The 16,168-nt window shown below is 43.1% G+C and overlaps 1 protein-coding gene across 2 annotated transcripts; it reads right to left on the bottom strand.

Annotated features, from left to right (window-relative positions):
• Window positions 1-385: 385 nt before the first annotated feature.
• Window positions 386-11,287, bottom strand: COASY (Coenzyme A synthase). Of its 2 annotated transcripts, XM_072111730.1 has the most exons (10): window positions 11,177-11,287; window positions 8,794-9,464; window positions 8,281-8,495; window positions 6,700-6,831; window positions 5,896-6,085; window positions 5,702-5,766; window positions 5,534-5,618; window positions 4,363-4,460; window positions 2,933-3,079; window positions 386-873 (listed from the first exon to the last, which is right to left on the bottom strand). In XM_072111730.1, exons 2-10 carry the CDS (start codon window positions 9,449-9,451, stop codon window positions 790-792), a joined length of 1,674 nt encoding a protein of 557 aa, XP_071967831.1. In that variant the 5' UTR covers window positions 9,452-9,464; window positions 11,177-11,287; the 3' UTR covers window positions 386-789. The 2 variants fall into 2 exon arrangements, 1 of the variants encoding a protein (XP_071967831.1); XR_011847788.1 differs by lacking the exon at window positions 386-873 and having other exon boundaries at window positions 2,941-3,079; window positions 4,363-4,486.
• Between the last annotated feature and the right edge of the window lie 4,881 nt (window positions 11,288-16,168).

Genomic DNA, 16,168 nt, shown 5'->3' with positions numbered 1-16,168 from the left:
AACATTTGGGGCTTGTGTGCTGGCGTTTGATGAAATCCTTGCCCCTCCGGTTACAACAAGAGGCTTTGGCCTCCCGATAGATCTAGTGGGGTGGAAGCACAGCGTCTATTTCTACGCCAAGTCCCCTTGGAGCAGGCATAAAGGCGATAATAATCGTAATCCCCGATGGTTTGCTAGGCATTGCGACTATTTAAGAGCTTCTACACCAGTTTTGTGGTATAGAAACCCTGCTAAATGTCCCCCTTCACGTGTATATAAACGAAGATCTTATTCAATAGTAATTATAGCAAAAGTGTATGTCACAGAACGACACAGGAAATCCCCTCTCTCCTCATCCATCATGGATTTTGGCTCATCAATAACAAATAATAAGAAAAAGAGAAACTTGTAAAAAAAATTGTACACATCTCTTTATTCTGAAATATCAATCAACCGATCAGCGGACCTCAGGATTAGAATGAATCAATACTTAAAGACTCATCCAAGTTCTTCTTAAAGTGCTATATCAGAAGAAGTTCAAAAATTGTTTGTATAATTAAGTTCATCAGTTCATTCCATAACGTAGGAATACAGACTATGTATAAAAGGTGAATTTAGAGCATGACAGTACAAATGAGAATGAATTCCAGGCACATATAACACACATTAAAAAGACACAGATGGAATTGTGAACAGATAAAATGTCAACATTGTAAAATAAGGCATGCGATATCCTCTGTGCCAGCCGGGCATCTCCCAGGCTCCACTGCAGCAACATCTTCTAAATTACAGACTTCCTGGATAGTAAAGTTAAAATCTTGATTTTAGAAAGGGCTTGTCATTGGAAAAGTCTGGATTGATCCGGTGTTGGAGAAGATCCCAGGCTTTCCGGATCTGGATTGTAGAAAACAGTATTGAAAACTTGTATACACACTAAAATATGTTGTTCTGAGATCATCACCTATAGGGGTTTTTACAGGAAGGACCCCCATTAATCCTGAGGAGGGGGAGGGGCTCTCACTTTCTGAACACTTTCCTCTGCAATCTATTCTTGATGTAGCAGCCAAATTTATCTTTCAATTCAGAAGTTACTCTGATGCCGCAAGTCTGTGCCAGTCACTGCACTGGTTGCCCGTATCCTTCCGAACACAGTTTAAATTAATCACCTTTATCCACAAAGCTCTGCATAATTGTGCACCCTCCATCTCTCTTCTCTGTATATCGCTCGTGCTCTCCTGCTGCCAGTGATCCAAAATTATTCTTTTCTTCTCTCACTCACATCTCAAGGATTTCTCCCAAGCTGCAACAATTCTCTGGAATGCCCTACCTTGGACTATCAATATAATATCCAAAGACCAAAGCTTCACATATACATTTAAAGGGAACCCGTCATTAGGAAGGTCATTTTTACATGTGTGTGATAGGGATTGTCAGAAGAGATTGACTTTTACGGGAACCTATTCCCTGCTCCCTACTGCATGTAACTTAATTTTTCTCACCACCCCTGTGTACTCCTACCTTCTATTATCCTGCAAGCACAAGGTAGTAATATACAGGCTTCCCTGCAGTCCTACTCACCTTGGTCTCTGTAACCAAGATGGCAGGTGAAAACCGGTAGTAGCAAGTAGTAGCATTATCTAGTAATTAAATTATTATCATTATTTATTCTGAAACCTTAAAGAATGACTGGATCGTTATATAAACTCCTTTATACACTTTACCTCCTGTGTCGTCATAGATTGTAAGCTCTTGTGAGCAGGGTCTTTGATTCATCTTTGTTTGTCATTCCTTTGTTTCATCTGACAATATTATTACTCCAAAAAGTTTTTATGTTTGTATACGTCCCCCCATAATCTGTACAGCGCTGTGGAATATGGCGGCGCCATGTATAAATACAGATTTATTCTTATTCTATCTCCACCTATTTAATTAGAAAATATGCACCGATCCAGCCAAAACCTAGCACTGTGCTTGGCTTTCTATAGTCGTCTTTCACACATTACCTCTTTACAGCGGTCATTAGAATGGGGGCCTGCTGCAAGGTTCCTGTGTGAGGGCAGTTTCATAGGACCCTGGTCGGGTCACATAAATCAAAGTCCTGGACACAGAGCATTATGATGATATAAGATACAAGCAGTCCCGTTTCCACACAGAACGTATGCTCGCCCGAGTCAGACCTTGGGCTGCGTAGCTCCCTATGGAGAGGGGAATGGTGAGGAGCACTTGCCCCCTCCCCTGATCCAGCCGGCTGTATGGAGGGGGCAAGTGCTCCTCACCACTCCCCTCTCCATAGGAAGCAGTGCAGCCATGCTGTAAGTACAGCTACTGATAGAGCACACCATTTTTTCTTCCCGGGGGTGACACACTGGGGCACATTTACTTAGCGCCATGTGACAGTTTTCTGATGGATTTTGTACGTTCTTTCTAGTGCAAGCTGCTTGCACAGGTATTTAAGAAGTCCACACCACACGGGACCTTTTGTGGTGCGGCTGCACTATCCTTCATGCAATACAAATTAGGAGGCGTTCCGGTGCTCAGTCGGACCGTGCACCAGATTTAACATGCAAACTCTGACGGAATTGTGTTGCGCACACTATTTTAATACCAAAAAAAAAAATAAGTGGTGCACTCTTTCAGGGCAGTGCAGAGGGCGCAAGATTCATGCAGAACGTGCGGCAGAAATCCTGAATCTGGCGCCCTCTGCACAGGCAAGTGCAGTTTGCACTGTTTGTAGTAATAGTGCCCCACTGTCTGCTCCCTATAGTGTGCCCATACACAATGCACTTCCATGGCGGCCCTAGTCAGGTATTGTTTGTGGAGTTTGTGTGAGAGAAGCCCAACTATGATTATAGTAACCAATAACACAGCTCATATACTTTAGTGAGAGATATAAAACTTAGGATTGTGTATACGGATTATTCAGTACATTTACTTAACCCTCCGCCCACATTACCTGTTTTTGGGTGACCTCTGGCTCCCAAAGCGTGGACAGAACTACATTTGATGCCTCCACCCGCTCACTGTTGGACATCTGGCTGGCCAACCTGTTCTTAGCAGCTTCTTCACTGACGCCATCTCTTTTCATTATACGGGAAATAGCCTGAAGTAACCAACACAAGAGGAGATCTCAGAGACAGGACATTCAGCTTTCAGAACCGACAAATATATGATATATATGTAAAAGCAGGAGGAGAAGATGGGGCCACATTCTGTATCCTTTTGGGGCTTCTATTTTTCTGTTCTAAAACCAGAATAAAAGACAGAATCCCTCCATTTTTTAAAATAACAGGCACAAACAGCACCCAATAGACTCCACTGATTATTAGAAGATCAGCAGCGCTTCCTATAGTACGGTATATGATTTCACAGGATAAAAATATAATGGAATATAACGCAATATTTAATGGAATCTGTGATGGAGACTCCTAACAAAACCTCGGATGCAGATGTGAACCAGTCCTCAGGGGATTTATAAGTTATGTTAGAGGTGTTCATGAAAACCAGGTCATACTAGGTGGGTCAGCGGTTCTTCCACTGCTGGAAGGAGAGCTGGCATGGAGACCGAGTGCGGAGGCTGCCATTACAGTTACATATTGAAGAAATGTCATTATATATTAACTGGTATTTTTACACACAGACTGAAAACTTTCCACCAGTACTGCTGTGTTTTCCTGATATTCTTGTCAAGGCGATTGGGTTCTATCTCTTCTGTACATGGGATGATTCTGTGCCACTAAAATAATATTACCGTATATACAAAAATGTGCTGAAAAAAACCCTAACTTGGCTTATACTCAAGTGTACTCACCTTTTGACGCCCCTCTGGCAGGTGCTCTTCATTCCATCGATGTCCGGCATTGGCTCCGTGTTGGCGTGCGGTCTGTCACAGGCATCATGACATCAGCCGCTCACTGACATTCTAATATGCCACACACTATGATGTCAGCCAGTGGTTGACGTCATAGTGTGTATGACGGACTGTGCGCCGCCACGGAACCGATGCCCGACATCGATGAAAGGAAGAGGACCTGTCGGAGGGGCGTCGAAAGGTGAGTACACATTTTGTTTTTTTCTTATAGGCATTATACTGGGGGAGGGGAGGGGCTGCAGCCTGTGCAGCGGTGGACAGGGGCTGCAGCCTGTGCAGCGGTGGACAGGGGCTGCAGCCTATATACTGGGGGTAAAGGGCTTGCTGTATATTGGAGGTAAGAGTTGGTATGCTATTTACTAGGCTTATAATCAAGGCAATAGGTTTTCCCATTTTTTGTGTTAAAATTAGGGGTCTCAGGTTATACAGTATTTCAAAGTTTGTCTGTTTGTGGACAACGTTACTGAGCAACAGTGTCACATAATAAAGAAAACCCTTGCTAAAATTTCCTTTACCTCTTTTTCTGGTACGATTACAGTCCACACCTCATGAACCATCTCATTCCACCCAGCCTCCAGGAGAACAGCAGCATCCATCACACACACAGAGATACCTTCATCAAATAAGAATCTTTAGTTTCTGTGCAACAAAGCAAGACCCCTATGTGTTTACACCTGAGTGGTTATGGATATATACATTCTATTTCAGACAAATAGCATTGTATTGGAACATACCTAGGGTCAGACTACAAAGTGACGTGCATATCTTTTGACTGAAATTATCTTATTGTGTTAAAATGAATTAACCTCTTTACAAAATCACAATGTAGAAAAAAAACAACAACATACACTAGTTAGTTTTCTCTATTTCAATGCTCCCATAAAGAGTCAGTACAGCATCACATCAGACAGTAGCATATTTGCTTGCTGGGAGGACAGTGGTATTATCCTTCTCACTTTATCCATTCATAAACATAGAAAGAGATGATGGCACTCACCGGTTCCAAAAGCATGAAAAGCGTCCTTTATTGGTGGGGAAGCATGCAGGGGGGTAAACAGACAGGTTCCGGCCGTTTACAGACAGGTGCCGGAACCTGTCTGTTTACCCCCCTGCATGCTTCCCCACCAATAAAGGACGCTTTTCATGCTTTTGGAACCGGTGAGTGCCGTCATCTCTTTCTATGTTTATGTAAAAATATTTGGAATCTCTGTGTGCTTAGCGTGCATTACTATCCTCCCTTTCAAAGCATGAAACACTATAAAGGTCATTTTGGGAGTACCCAGAAAAAAGAAATATGGCTTGGGGAAGTATAGTGGGCCAACAGTGGCCTAAGCAGCCTCTTATCTCAGAGAGGGAATGTGTAACACCGCAGAACACTTTCCCTGTGTTGGGCACGCGCTCTTCTACATGCATCAATGTCTAGGTCACTGGTTAAGGGCAACTATGGCTATAATGCACAATAACAAGCTCTGGCACATACTGTATACAACTTTGTTTGACACGCAGGGTTACGGAGACACCGGTGACTGACTTACTCTTCTCTGGGTATGGCTTCTATGTCTTCCACACAAAACTCTTACAGTATCAGGTTATGGCATACAATAGGACAATGTGGCTAGCCCACAATGTTATGCGGTAGCCTATGGCCAGTACACAGTTATGGGGGCTCAAAATGAAGAAAAATACCTTCAGCAGCAGCTTCCTTCACAGCCTCTTTAGCAAGAGTTGCTATTGCTGGCCACACTATGTCCGTCAGACGCTTTAGTTGATCCTAAAGGATTTAACGCCTAGATATTAAAATACGAAGTTCTCTTGTGCCATGACACTGGAGATCAACTAGATAAAGTTATTCACCTTGTTACCAAACACTTTGCTGGCAATAGCTCTCCTATTTATAGTCCCATCTTCACAGACGATATCTGGAAACACAAAAAAAAAAAAAAAATCAACAGTTTGTAAAAGCAACATAACCACTATCCATGAAAAACCTTTTCAGATGAAAAATACATATCTAAGGACAGACAGTTATTATTATGCAGTGTTATTACCTGTGCCAAACTCATCTATAACTTTCTGGTATGCCGGTCCCCCAGGCTTGTAACTCTGGTGCCCCAACTTATCACAGTCTATCAATGCAGCACCCAGCTTCTCCAAAATCTTTGCAATAGAGGACTTTCCACTTCCGCTGCCTCCTGTTAGGCCGATAACATAAGGCCGGGAAGGCATGCTGGGGTTCTCCTACAGAAACATTAGAAACATCTGATTACAGATCAGAAACACATCTTTTGCACCAAAACAGACTATATACTTTAGGAAGCTGTCAGTTATTCCTTCTGCCTGTTCCCATACACAAGCATGCTCAGACTCTTTGTGATCTGAATGAGAATAGTGTAGAAAGCTGCTACAAAAGTATCCAACACATTTAAATCAAATACACCTGCCATTTCTAATTTGAATCGCTGCTTTTACATGTAAATTTGGAAGATTATATGCTTATAGGCAATTAACAAAAATTTCAGATGCCACAGACACAGAGATATCCACTGTTAAGGAGTGAGCGCTGAATTTGAACTTTGTATCTCTCTTATGTCTGCATCACCTAGAAACATAATCCTTATGCAGTATAAAACAAGAGATTCTTCTCTTTAAAATGATACCAGGACAGCGTTTCTAGATGCCACAGATCAGATGATATTTAGTGGGCTCCCTGTCATGACGTATATACACATGCTATACGTAGACGGCGAGTGCAATTAAGACGTTTTTAACCGTATGGCAGTCGTGAAGGGGTTTGGAAATAATCACCTAGAAATACGCTCTTGCAATAATAAAGCTGAAAGATGGATGCTTACAGCTGGAGTCTTCAGCAGAGTTCCCAGTAACCTGTTCCTGAAGCTGGAAGAACTGATTTTCTCCTCCTCGTTTTCAGAATGTTTTGGGTCTGTTACCAGCTGGATCTCATGTATTCTCAGCTCGCCGAGTCCCTGAATAATACAAGGAAGGAAGGTTAAAACAATTCTTTATTACAGTGAAAAAAACGTTTTCTCCTGCCTGATAAGCCAAAAAGGATCACATGAAGGCTCCACGCTCCTCTATTGCCCTTGTACATGGACATTGGAGCACCTGGATATTGCAGCATCAGGAATCCGCTCTCATCTTATGGCATCATTATGTGGTACATACATAGTGTTTGTATAGGACTGAGCTCTCTGTAGCTTCTACAGATAAAAACATTTTGGACACCGCTGTAAACTGGGTTTAGATGAACCCTCTGCATTGTAAAGTGTCACACAATATGTTGGAACTACAGGCAGTCCCCGGGTTACAGACAGGATAGGTTCTGTAGGTTTGTTTTTAAGTTGCATTTGTATGCAATTCAGAATTGTATATTTTAGAATTGTAGCTCCAGGCAAAAAATTTTCTGGTCTCTATGGCAATTGGATGTTGGGTTGTCATAAGATCCAGGATTAACAATTAAGCTTCATTACAGACACCTGAGATAACTGTTACAGCTGATCATTGTAGCCTAGGACTAAAGTACAGGAAATTACCAACATCCAGAGGTCCGTTTGTAACTAGGGGTCGTCTGTAAGTCAGGTGTTCTTAAGTAGGGGACTGCCTGAATATAAAGCTTATTTCTTGTTACACTCATAGATAGCAATTCATGTACAACACTTATACATAACTTCTGTAATAAGTGATCATGGCTCAAATGGGACCTAATTAAAAAAAATGGTCGACGAGAAAGGGAATAACACTATGACCAGAGAGAGTCTGACTGCTGGATCCTCCATGGATCATGAGAACCCCAGAAATCTGGAGAATGTGGGTTCCATACGATAGTATGAGAAAGTTGGACATTACAAAGCACAGTGCTCTCCTATCTCCAGCACTTTCATTCATTATTGTCTATGGTATTCATGGAGATACCCGAGTGCTTTGTTCGGCAATTTCTGCCCACACAGTTGAATAAAACAGCAGGATGACCTACATTCCCCAGATTGTTTATTCTCTGTATCAGTGGGGTCCCAGCAGTTGGAGCCTCACCACTCAGCTTATCCAGTGTATAGGGAATAATTCAAGTAGTTAAAGTAGGGGCCAAAGTAGGGTGGTCCTATTATCAGATATGTGGGACTACAACTCTTGGCACCCCCATTGATCAGCTGTTTAAAAGATGGCCTAAGAAATTGCTGCCGTCTCTCCATTAGCAAGTACAGTGCCATAAATGCGGTAGTGGCTGTGCTCAGTATTACACACAGCTGTGAACCATTCACTTACACGAGATGGAGGTGAATTAAGCCGCATTATCTCAGCCCACATAAACTGTATGGTGCTGTGTCCAATAAACAAATGCCATAGCAAGAAACCAAGCACCACAGCCCTTCAATGGTGACAGTTAACACAATCTCAAATCCAGTTATCTGGAAACTCACATTTTCCAGACGTCTCTTGTTCACGGACTGTCCACCTTTCTGGGTCTCTTCACTGACAACAATACATTTCAATTCTGGGTCAGTAATTGAAGGGCCAAAGGGATCCGATATAGGCACTATGTCATATCCGAGAGAAGGCTTCACATCAACCAGGAACTGGGCCAATTTTTCCACTCTCTTCTCATAGGGCTCAATCAGTTCCTTCAGGGCCTTATCTGAAAATGTATTATTAAATATTTAGTTAAAATAAAATTAAGACTGAAACATCCCATTAATAAAGAACAGCAGGAAAGGCTTCTGTGTCCCTATTGTGCTCATGTTAAACTGTCCCTATAGCACTTCCAAAGATCAGACAAATGCTGTCCTTGATGGTCTCATGGAGATGAATTCTCAGTTTGCAGCTTTGATACTTTAAACCTTAGTTCTTTACTTTATTAATGGAGGTAAGGAACTGAATATTAAACAGTAGTGTGAACTTAGCCTTAGGAGCCACAAATATGAAAATCTACTTACTGTCCAGCAGTTCTTTATCAGCTACACCAATGAGAAGACGTCTTTCTGACAACAGACAACAAACACTTAGTAAGATCTTATGGGCATTATGGAGCCTATCGAAGGTGCCGCCTACTACGACATCACTGTGGCTCTGCAGAGGGTTTCCTTCACTGTCCGTTTCCTTAAGATTAATAATGTCCTCTTCTATTCCATACTCTGGGTACAATAATACTGATGTTAGGTGGGGATGACAGCTGTAAGAGTTGGTTGCATATCGCTCTAGTTGCTGCTTGGCTGGGTTATACTGCCCACCATCTATGGTCTGGAAGTCTGTAAGGACCACCTCTGGGGGGTGTGAGAGGTTCTGAACAGAGGAGAGAGTCTGTTGGCTGCCGCTTTGGTTTTTAATATTTGTTAAGAGCACGCGGACATCCAGATTGCCATGGACATCGGCATCGGAGTACAACTTTGATATGAGGCTGCAGACTTCTTGGGTTGCAGGGATGTAGGTAGAAGTGGGCTGAGAAGAACCGGTGAGAAGAAGCCCAGGTTGGAGGTGAACGTATAGGGTGTCTTGAACTATTTTGGCTGCAGAGGCTAAAATAGGAGCCAATCTCATCGACAAGGCAGAGAGGGGAGATGTTAAGACCAGCACACCCGAGCGGAAAACCGACATTGCCAAAAATCACCTGTAAAAAAAGATATAGGGTTATTAATGCAGTTTTGGATTTCACTTTCATGAAACTTTACTCCCATCTATTACATAGGGGGAATCGGACAGTTTTGCGAAGTGAGTCGGTAAGCCAAGCTTCTGACACCAACTCCTTAATTTCCCTAACTTGGACTCCGACTCCACGGTCCTGTTTTCCTGGTCACTCTAGCAGTGCATGTACATACAGTGCACCCACATTCATCTCAACTAAAAGCCTAGAAGATGATGCACAACCTGTATCCGCCATGTTGCACCCTGCCGACAGTCACAGTCCTAAGAGCGCCTCCACAACTCATGTAAAGATTTTTGCTGTGGGAGGCTGTGTAGTGGTGAGTACATTGCTTCTGGGTCCTCTCCTGCATCTTCACTCTGTACATGACCCCCGATGCTGGTTGAATGCACTGGCCCCAGGACCCAGCGAAGAGCACCCAGGAGTGGTAAGTACTTGTCAGCTGTATTGTACTGCTTTATGCACATACAACCAGCTCGGGAGACAGAGTGAAGCGGCACATAGAGGAGAGAGGAATCTACAGTGTGGTGCAGGGAGAAGAAGAGGAGCCAGGAAAGAAGAGGATTTTTTTTTATCTGCTCAGGGGGTCCCCAGTATTGTTTGTCTGCTATGAGTTCTCCCTTATTATTGTCTATACTTTTGGTCTCTCCATTATTACAGTCGTCTGCACTATTATTATCTGCTCTGGGGTCTGCACTATTATTTTCTCCTCTGAATGCAGTATTTGGTTGCTGGGGTGGTATTTATTGCTGTACAGTGACATTTATAATTGCTCAGTGGTATTTTGTGCTGTACTGTGGTTGTTGGTGCATCTAGGGTGCTGGTTACTGATGCAACCCCTAAAAGTTGAGCAGTATGACACCCCTTTAACATTTAAATGACATTTCATAATTTATTTTGTGTCTGTGGAGTCCAACTCCACAGCCGTCCATCATTCTGGGGAACTAATATGGCATCCTACAGTGTGCAGCACACAAAGGGTCAATAATGGGCCACCATTACTTTGTAATAAACAGGAGGATTGTCTGGAGGTTAAAAAACATGGCAACTTTCTTCCAAACGCAGCGCCACACCTGACTATGGTAAGCGGTGGTATTGCAGCTGAGCTGTGTAGAGATGTAGTTTTGTCACAATACCACACACTACCCATGGTCAGGGGAAGAGCAGTTTTTGGAAGAAACTCTTTCCAAATACACCTATATTAGGATAGAAATCAGTGCTAAATCCACAAGTAATGGATGTAGACTTTCCTCTGGATTTCTGCATGGGATCTTGTGTGAATCCGCAGCAGAAATCTGATGTGTTGTATACGGTGCGTATACTTTTGGACCTGTATATTTTCCACACTTGCTGGAGATGGGTAAGGGGCATGCCTTGGCATAACGAGACTTGCTGTTGCACAGCTCTATACATTCCTGTAGGAAGGATGATGTTTTATAGTATACCTTATATGGTGTATAGATGTGCAGCACACCCATCTGTCACCATGGTCAGGGTCAGTCTATCAACCTTTGCCCCCTGACCCTCCTTATGCAGGATACATATTACATGGCACTGCTTGTATACTGCATAGCCACAGCACAGCCCATGCTGATACACAGTAACAGAGCCCCAGCTCTATGCATGCACATAGACAGTTATCATAAGACCCGGTATATGCTTGTGGCAGCCATACATACACAGCGCCCCCCGGCAGGCCAGGCCCCTCTTCGTTCACCTCCCGCCGGCTCTTCTGCACTTCTCTCTAATCTCTGACAGGTAAAAACTCACGTTTTTTTCACACCTTCAATAACTTTATTTAAAAATGACAGAAGGGGGCTAACAGTGTGGTCATGTGACGACACGTGATTTCCAGAGGCAAAACTGAGTATAAACAAAACAGAGTGATATAGGAGGCCGCCATTTTGTTGACGTCCGCTTTCCTGAGGAATTAGGTGACGAGAACGAGTTCTTTTTCTGCTGTATAGGGACGTGTTTTACATCTTGTAGCAAGAATTATAAATTGTGTGAGGCAATTGTTACATGCACATATTAGATTATTTCTCGAACAGGGATTTTTGCACAGAATTTGCTATAATCCTGGTAATTTGGCAGGTAGAAGGTAGTCACAGACAGTTGTGCACATTCATATACACGTCGGGGGAAATTTGTGATCACAAATCGGAAATTATCGCAAATTCTTGCGCATACGAATGCGCCACCTGCACGCCAGGTGGATGTAGAAGTGATGGAGATGGGAGACACGGGGCATTTGCTGGTTCACGAAAAACTACGCCAAATTTTTGACCTGGGCCTGCGCTGGCCGCCAGATATATCTCCCCCAGGATCCTATTATGATCAAGCCGTTTTTGGAATTTGTCCTTTGTTGTATCCTGTTTTTTTTAAATCTATGTGAATAAAGGCTGGATTTTTGGGCACAAACTGTAGTGTTTAATTATTAACTTTCCGTGAAAAAATGCTCCATCTTCTTTATCGCCATCCTTGTAATACCCTTTTTTCTTTGTCCCCCACCCAATTACCATTCCCCTCTCTCTTAAACCCCCATCTTATGCCCCTTTTCTTGTATCACTTCCATTTATTAATGCCACAATTTTAGTGCTCCCCAGTTTTCTAATGTTCTGTTTTCTGTTAGATGTCCCCCGTCCAGTTTCCAGTTTCCCTCTGTACACAGCAGCAGCAGAGGCTTAATGGGGATGCAGGAAGTGCCGACAGCTCCCTGCATCCACATTGCATTCTACTCCGAAATATATAACGAGCTTCATGAATCTACATTTGTGATACGTTGCTTTCATTCAGGATTGATAATTTTTTTATTATTGGCCTCAGGTGGAATAAAAATAAGACAAAAAAAACCCCGAGGTTCCTTGACTGCTCACACCCAATACACGTTGTAGAGGGTGCACATTGTCCGTGTTATGTCACTGCTGAGCCTCTGTGATGTCTTTCTACAAACAGTGGATGAGAAGGAACCTTGCTGAGGTAAGTATAAGACTTTTAAGCCCACCTGTGGCCAGTATTAAAGAGAAAAATGTTATCCTGTACAACCCCTTTAACTGAGTCATCTGATGTATAATAATATAACTATTACGTAGGGGTTTCTACTGATTTTTATTGTCGACATCGCTTCATATTCTCATCCTGTACCTTCAAAATAAGACGCACGCATACATTCTGAAGAGTCACGAGAGTCGCAAATAATTTAATTGGGATATTTTTATTTCATTCTACAAGATATATTCATCTGAAATCCAATGCACATATATAAAACAATTGATCCGATTACATTACCAATTACAAGTGAAACTTTATTACATCATGGAGGCCATCAGTTCCATTTCATTTTTTTGGAATTAATAAAATAAAAATAAATAATGCGTAAAAAAAAAACTTTGCGTGGTCCACACGATCTTCTTTATAGTTGATCAGTAGAAATTTTCTTGGGACTGAAATTAAAGTAGAAATATAATATTACCCTTTATACACACAACTGAGATATAAAGGTGGGCTCACACTTCGTTTTTGCCATACATTGTAAAGACACGTCGGCTACAGATGTATTCCATTATATACTCATATGTTGTATGTTTATACAGTGGGATACATTGCCCACGATGGCGATTGGCTGCTGCCGATATTTTCCCAGTGATGTCACTGTCCTTATATGGACAATGACATCACCGGCGTCCTCCCTCCTGCTGAGCGGCGTATCTGCTCCACGAGGCTAGAGAAGAGATACCATTCATTGCTTCACTCCCCATCGGCTTCTATTGCCCCCACTGAGCGTATATGTTGCTCAGCAGAAGGGGGCAGGATGGAAAGACTAAGCTTGCTACGGTTTCCATCCTGTGTTTTTCAGTGGATGCATCAGACGGAGGCAACAACTATTCTTTCACCTGCCAGAATGGGCATGCTCAGTGTATTCTTTGGAGACTTTCCCAAGTGTATACCAAAAATGACATATGAACCCATTTTGGCTTTTGTGTCAGTGGGGTAGATGTTGGTCTTTCCAACACACCGCTGATTTCAATGAGTGATCTTGCCACAGACTCATAATATGTGCAAAATCCATTCTGTGACAAGAAAAGACAGCAGAAATCACACGACAGGTGCACTTTTGAGGGCTTTTTAACATTTACAGTGATCAGTAAATGGGAGCCAGAGAAGTATGACTTCGTTTTTTCCCGTCCCAGCCCCAAAAGGGGAGGAACATGTGTGGCCACTTTTTCAATTGGCCCATAGAGTTATATGTCGTGGCAAAATGTCCTAAATACCCCCTGTGTATAAACCCCCCATATTTAACTACACATAGTCTAGGTCAGTGGTGGGGAACCTATGGCACGGGTGCCAGAGGTGGCACTTGGAGCCCTTTCTGTGGGCACTCAGGCCATCCCCCTAATTTCACCAAACAGGACCACATCCACCAAATCTTCCTGCAGTCCCAAGCAAATTAAGGGATGCTGGACCCATCATTCTTCCTGGAGAGAAGCTACAATGATGGTCTGAATTTGCCCACCTTCTTTCAACTGCATTGGTGGCCTTAGGAGAGCCAATACAATTGAATGATGTTGAAGAACAGGTAACAATAAGTTACTGCTTAATATGCCATGTTGGTTGGATTTTGGTTGTAGTTTGGGCACTCGATCTCTGAAAGGTTCGCCATCACTGGTCTAGGTACTTTTATCTTTTTTAAAAACCCAACTTACCCACTGAATGTCCTTCTTGGAACCACCGGCACTTACTTGCGTCTCTAAAAGTCTGTCTTCATCAAGGAAAGAGTCTCTGCTACTTCGAGGCTTTGATGACAAGACAATATATGAGGGGGCAGTTCTGTCCACATGGATACCTCTTCTGCTGAAGTATGCTTGCAATGCACTTAAAAACTGCAATAGAAACAAAAGCTGCCATTATATTCTGTTCTTGATCTAGATCAGTGGTGGCTAACCTATGGCACTGGTGCCAGAGGTGGCACTCAGAGCTCTTTCTCTGGGCACCCAGGCCATCACCAGAGAGGACTCCAGGTATCTTCCTGCAGTCCCAGACAGCCCAGGACTTCCTGTGCACAGAGCTATTTTAAAGTGACTGCGCTATCTGGGACTACTGGAGGAGTGGGAAGTGTGGACAGATCTGGATTATCATTGTAGCTCCTGCTCCGGCCCTGACAATTCTTCCTGTTTATGGGACCCTGGAAGGAAGCTACAATGATCATCCATATTTCTACTATTTTCTGCTTTATTGATGTCCTCAGGGTGCTAGTATCAATGAAAGCTGTGACAGAGAAGGGAGTATAAATCACAAATTAAATTTCTGTGTTGGCACTTTGCGATAAATAAGTGGGTCTTTGTTATAGTTTGGGCACTCGGTCTCTAAAAGGTTCGCCATCACTGATCTAGATCATAGTAAGATTTGTCCCATTTCCATCTGGTGACGGGATTACTTCCCACCAACCTGCTCCCTTTAATTACTAGTACCTATGCCTTTAGTCATAACAGCACAGTCTATGGCCTTTCATAGAAATCTAAAGCAACTTTCCCTTTCACTTGCATAGAGAGCAAATATACCGACAGTAGTAATATTGCTTTATGTGGAGGGTCATGGGGTTCTAGTGCAAGGAACCAGCACCTTATATACCCTTTATTAAAAGCATTGTACCAGTTTCCATTTTGGATAGGGGAATATACCCTTTTTATAAAAGCATTGTACCAGTTTCCTTTGTGGATAGGGGAAAACAATTGGTGGGGGTCTAACTACTGGGATCCTCGTAGTTTCATGAAAACCAGTTTCACTAATTGATGGAGTGAAGGTTGAGCTTTTGTGCAGATGCTCCCTTCTGTACTACGGTAACAATGGAAATTGCTGAGCACAGCCATCAGCTATCTCTGGAGCTCTCATAGACAGTAAATGGTAGTACTGGAGCAAAGTACTCTGCGTTTCTAAGCTTCAGTAGTACTGAATGGGCATGTCTTCGACATGCTACTTCATTAATTTAGTGAGAATGGGACCTTTGTTCTCATAAACTAAAAGAAGGGGGTGGTAAGGTCTGATCAGATTGTTATCTCCCATGCTGGGTTAAACCAACATCACTTTCCTAGTTATACCATGTTATTACTTACCAAGTGGGGATTTTATATTGTGGCGCCTTAATGTATATGGCGTCCCGTAAGATCAGCTAATGAGTATCATAAATGACAAATCACGCTCATGAAGGGGTTTAGAAGATGGTTGTTGCCAGTGTACTCTTGCGACCCATGTTTCGTGTCGCAGGGCACCCGCGTGCCTCCGTGTGCCCCCTCTCGACAGCAGCCTGAATTCCCTAGGCGCACTCCTCGCTTCAGCATGCGCGCCCCTGCTTCCTAGCCTGCATGAGCACCGGCCGTCTGAAATTTAGAGGGCCAGCGCACCGCTAAATAACGCTGGCCACCTGACAACCTATAACTGCTCATCCTCTTACCATGAACTCTGCTGGATTTGTGCTTCTATGCCCAAGAGAAAGCTGTATTCTAAGCCCTTTGCAATTATCCTTTTTTCCCGTTGTGACCTTGATTCTGTTCCTCACTCCGATCCCGTGCTGCCTGTCCTGACCTACCGCTATGTCCCTGACTCCGATCCTGTGCTGCCTGTCTCGACCTACTGCCTGTCGCCGACCACGAGTTAGTCTTATGATTCTGTACTAC

This window comes from Engystomops pustulosus, chromosome 6, assembly GCF_040894005.1.
Source record: "Engystomops pustulosus chromosome 6, aEngPut4.maternal, whole genome shotgun sequence".
Classification (NCBI taxonomy): domain Eukaryota; kingdom Metazoa; phylum Chordata; class Amphibia; order Anura; family Leptodactylidae; genus Engystomops; species Engystomops pustulosus.
Note: the sequence above shows the minus strand (reverse complement) of the source record. Positions and strands in the feature narration are given on the sequence as shown.

Coding starts and splice junctions, on each gene's coding strand:
- COASY (XM_072111730.1), bottom strand. CDS start 9,451: ATGTCGGTTTTCCGCTCGGGTGTGCTGGTCTTAACATCTCCCCTCTCT. Junction 5,767..5,895: donor TATAGATGAGTTTGGCACAG/GTAATAACACTG, acceptor TTGTGTTTCCAG/ATATCGTCTGTGAAGATGGG. Junction 3,080..4,362: donor TAATCGTACCAGAAAAAGAG/GTAAAGGAAATT, acceptor TGGTTACTTCAG/GCTATTTCCCGTATAATGAA.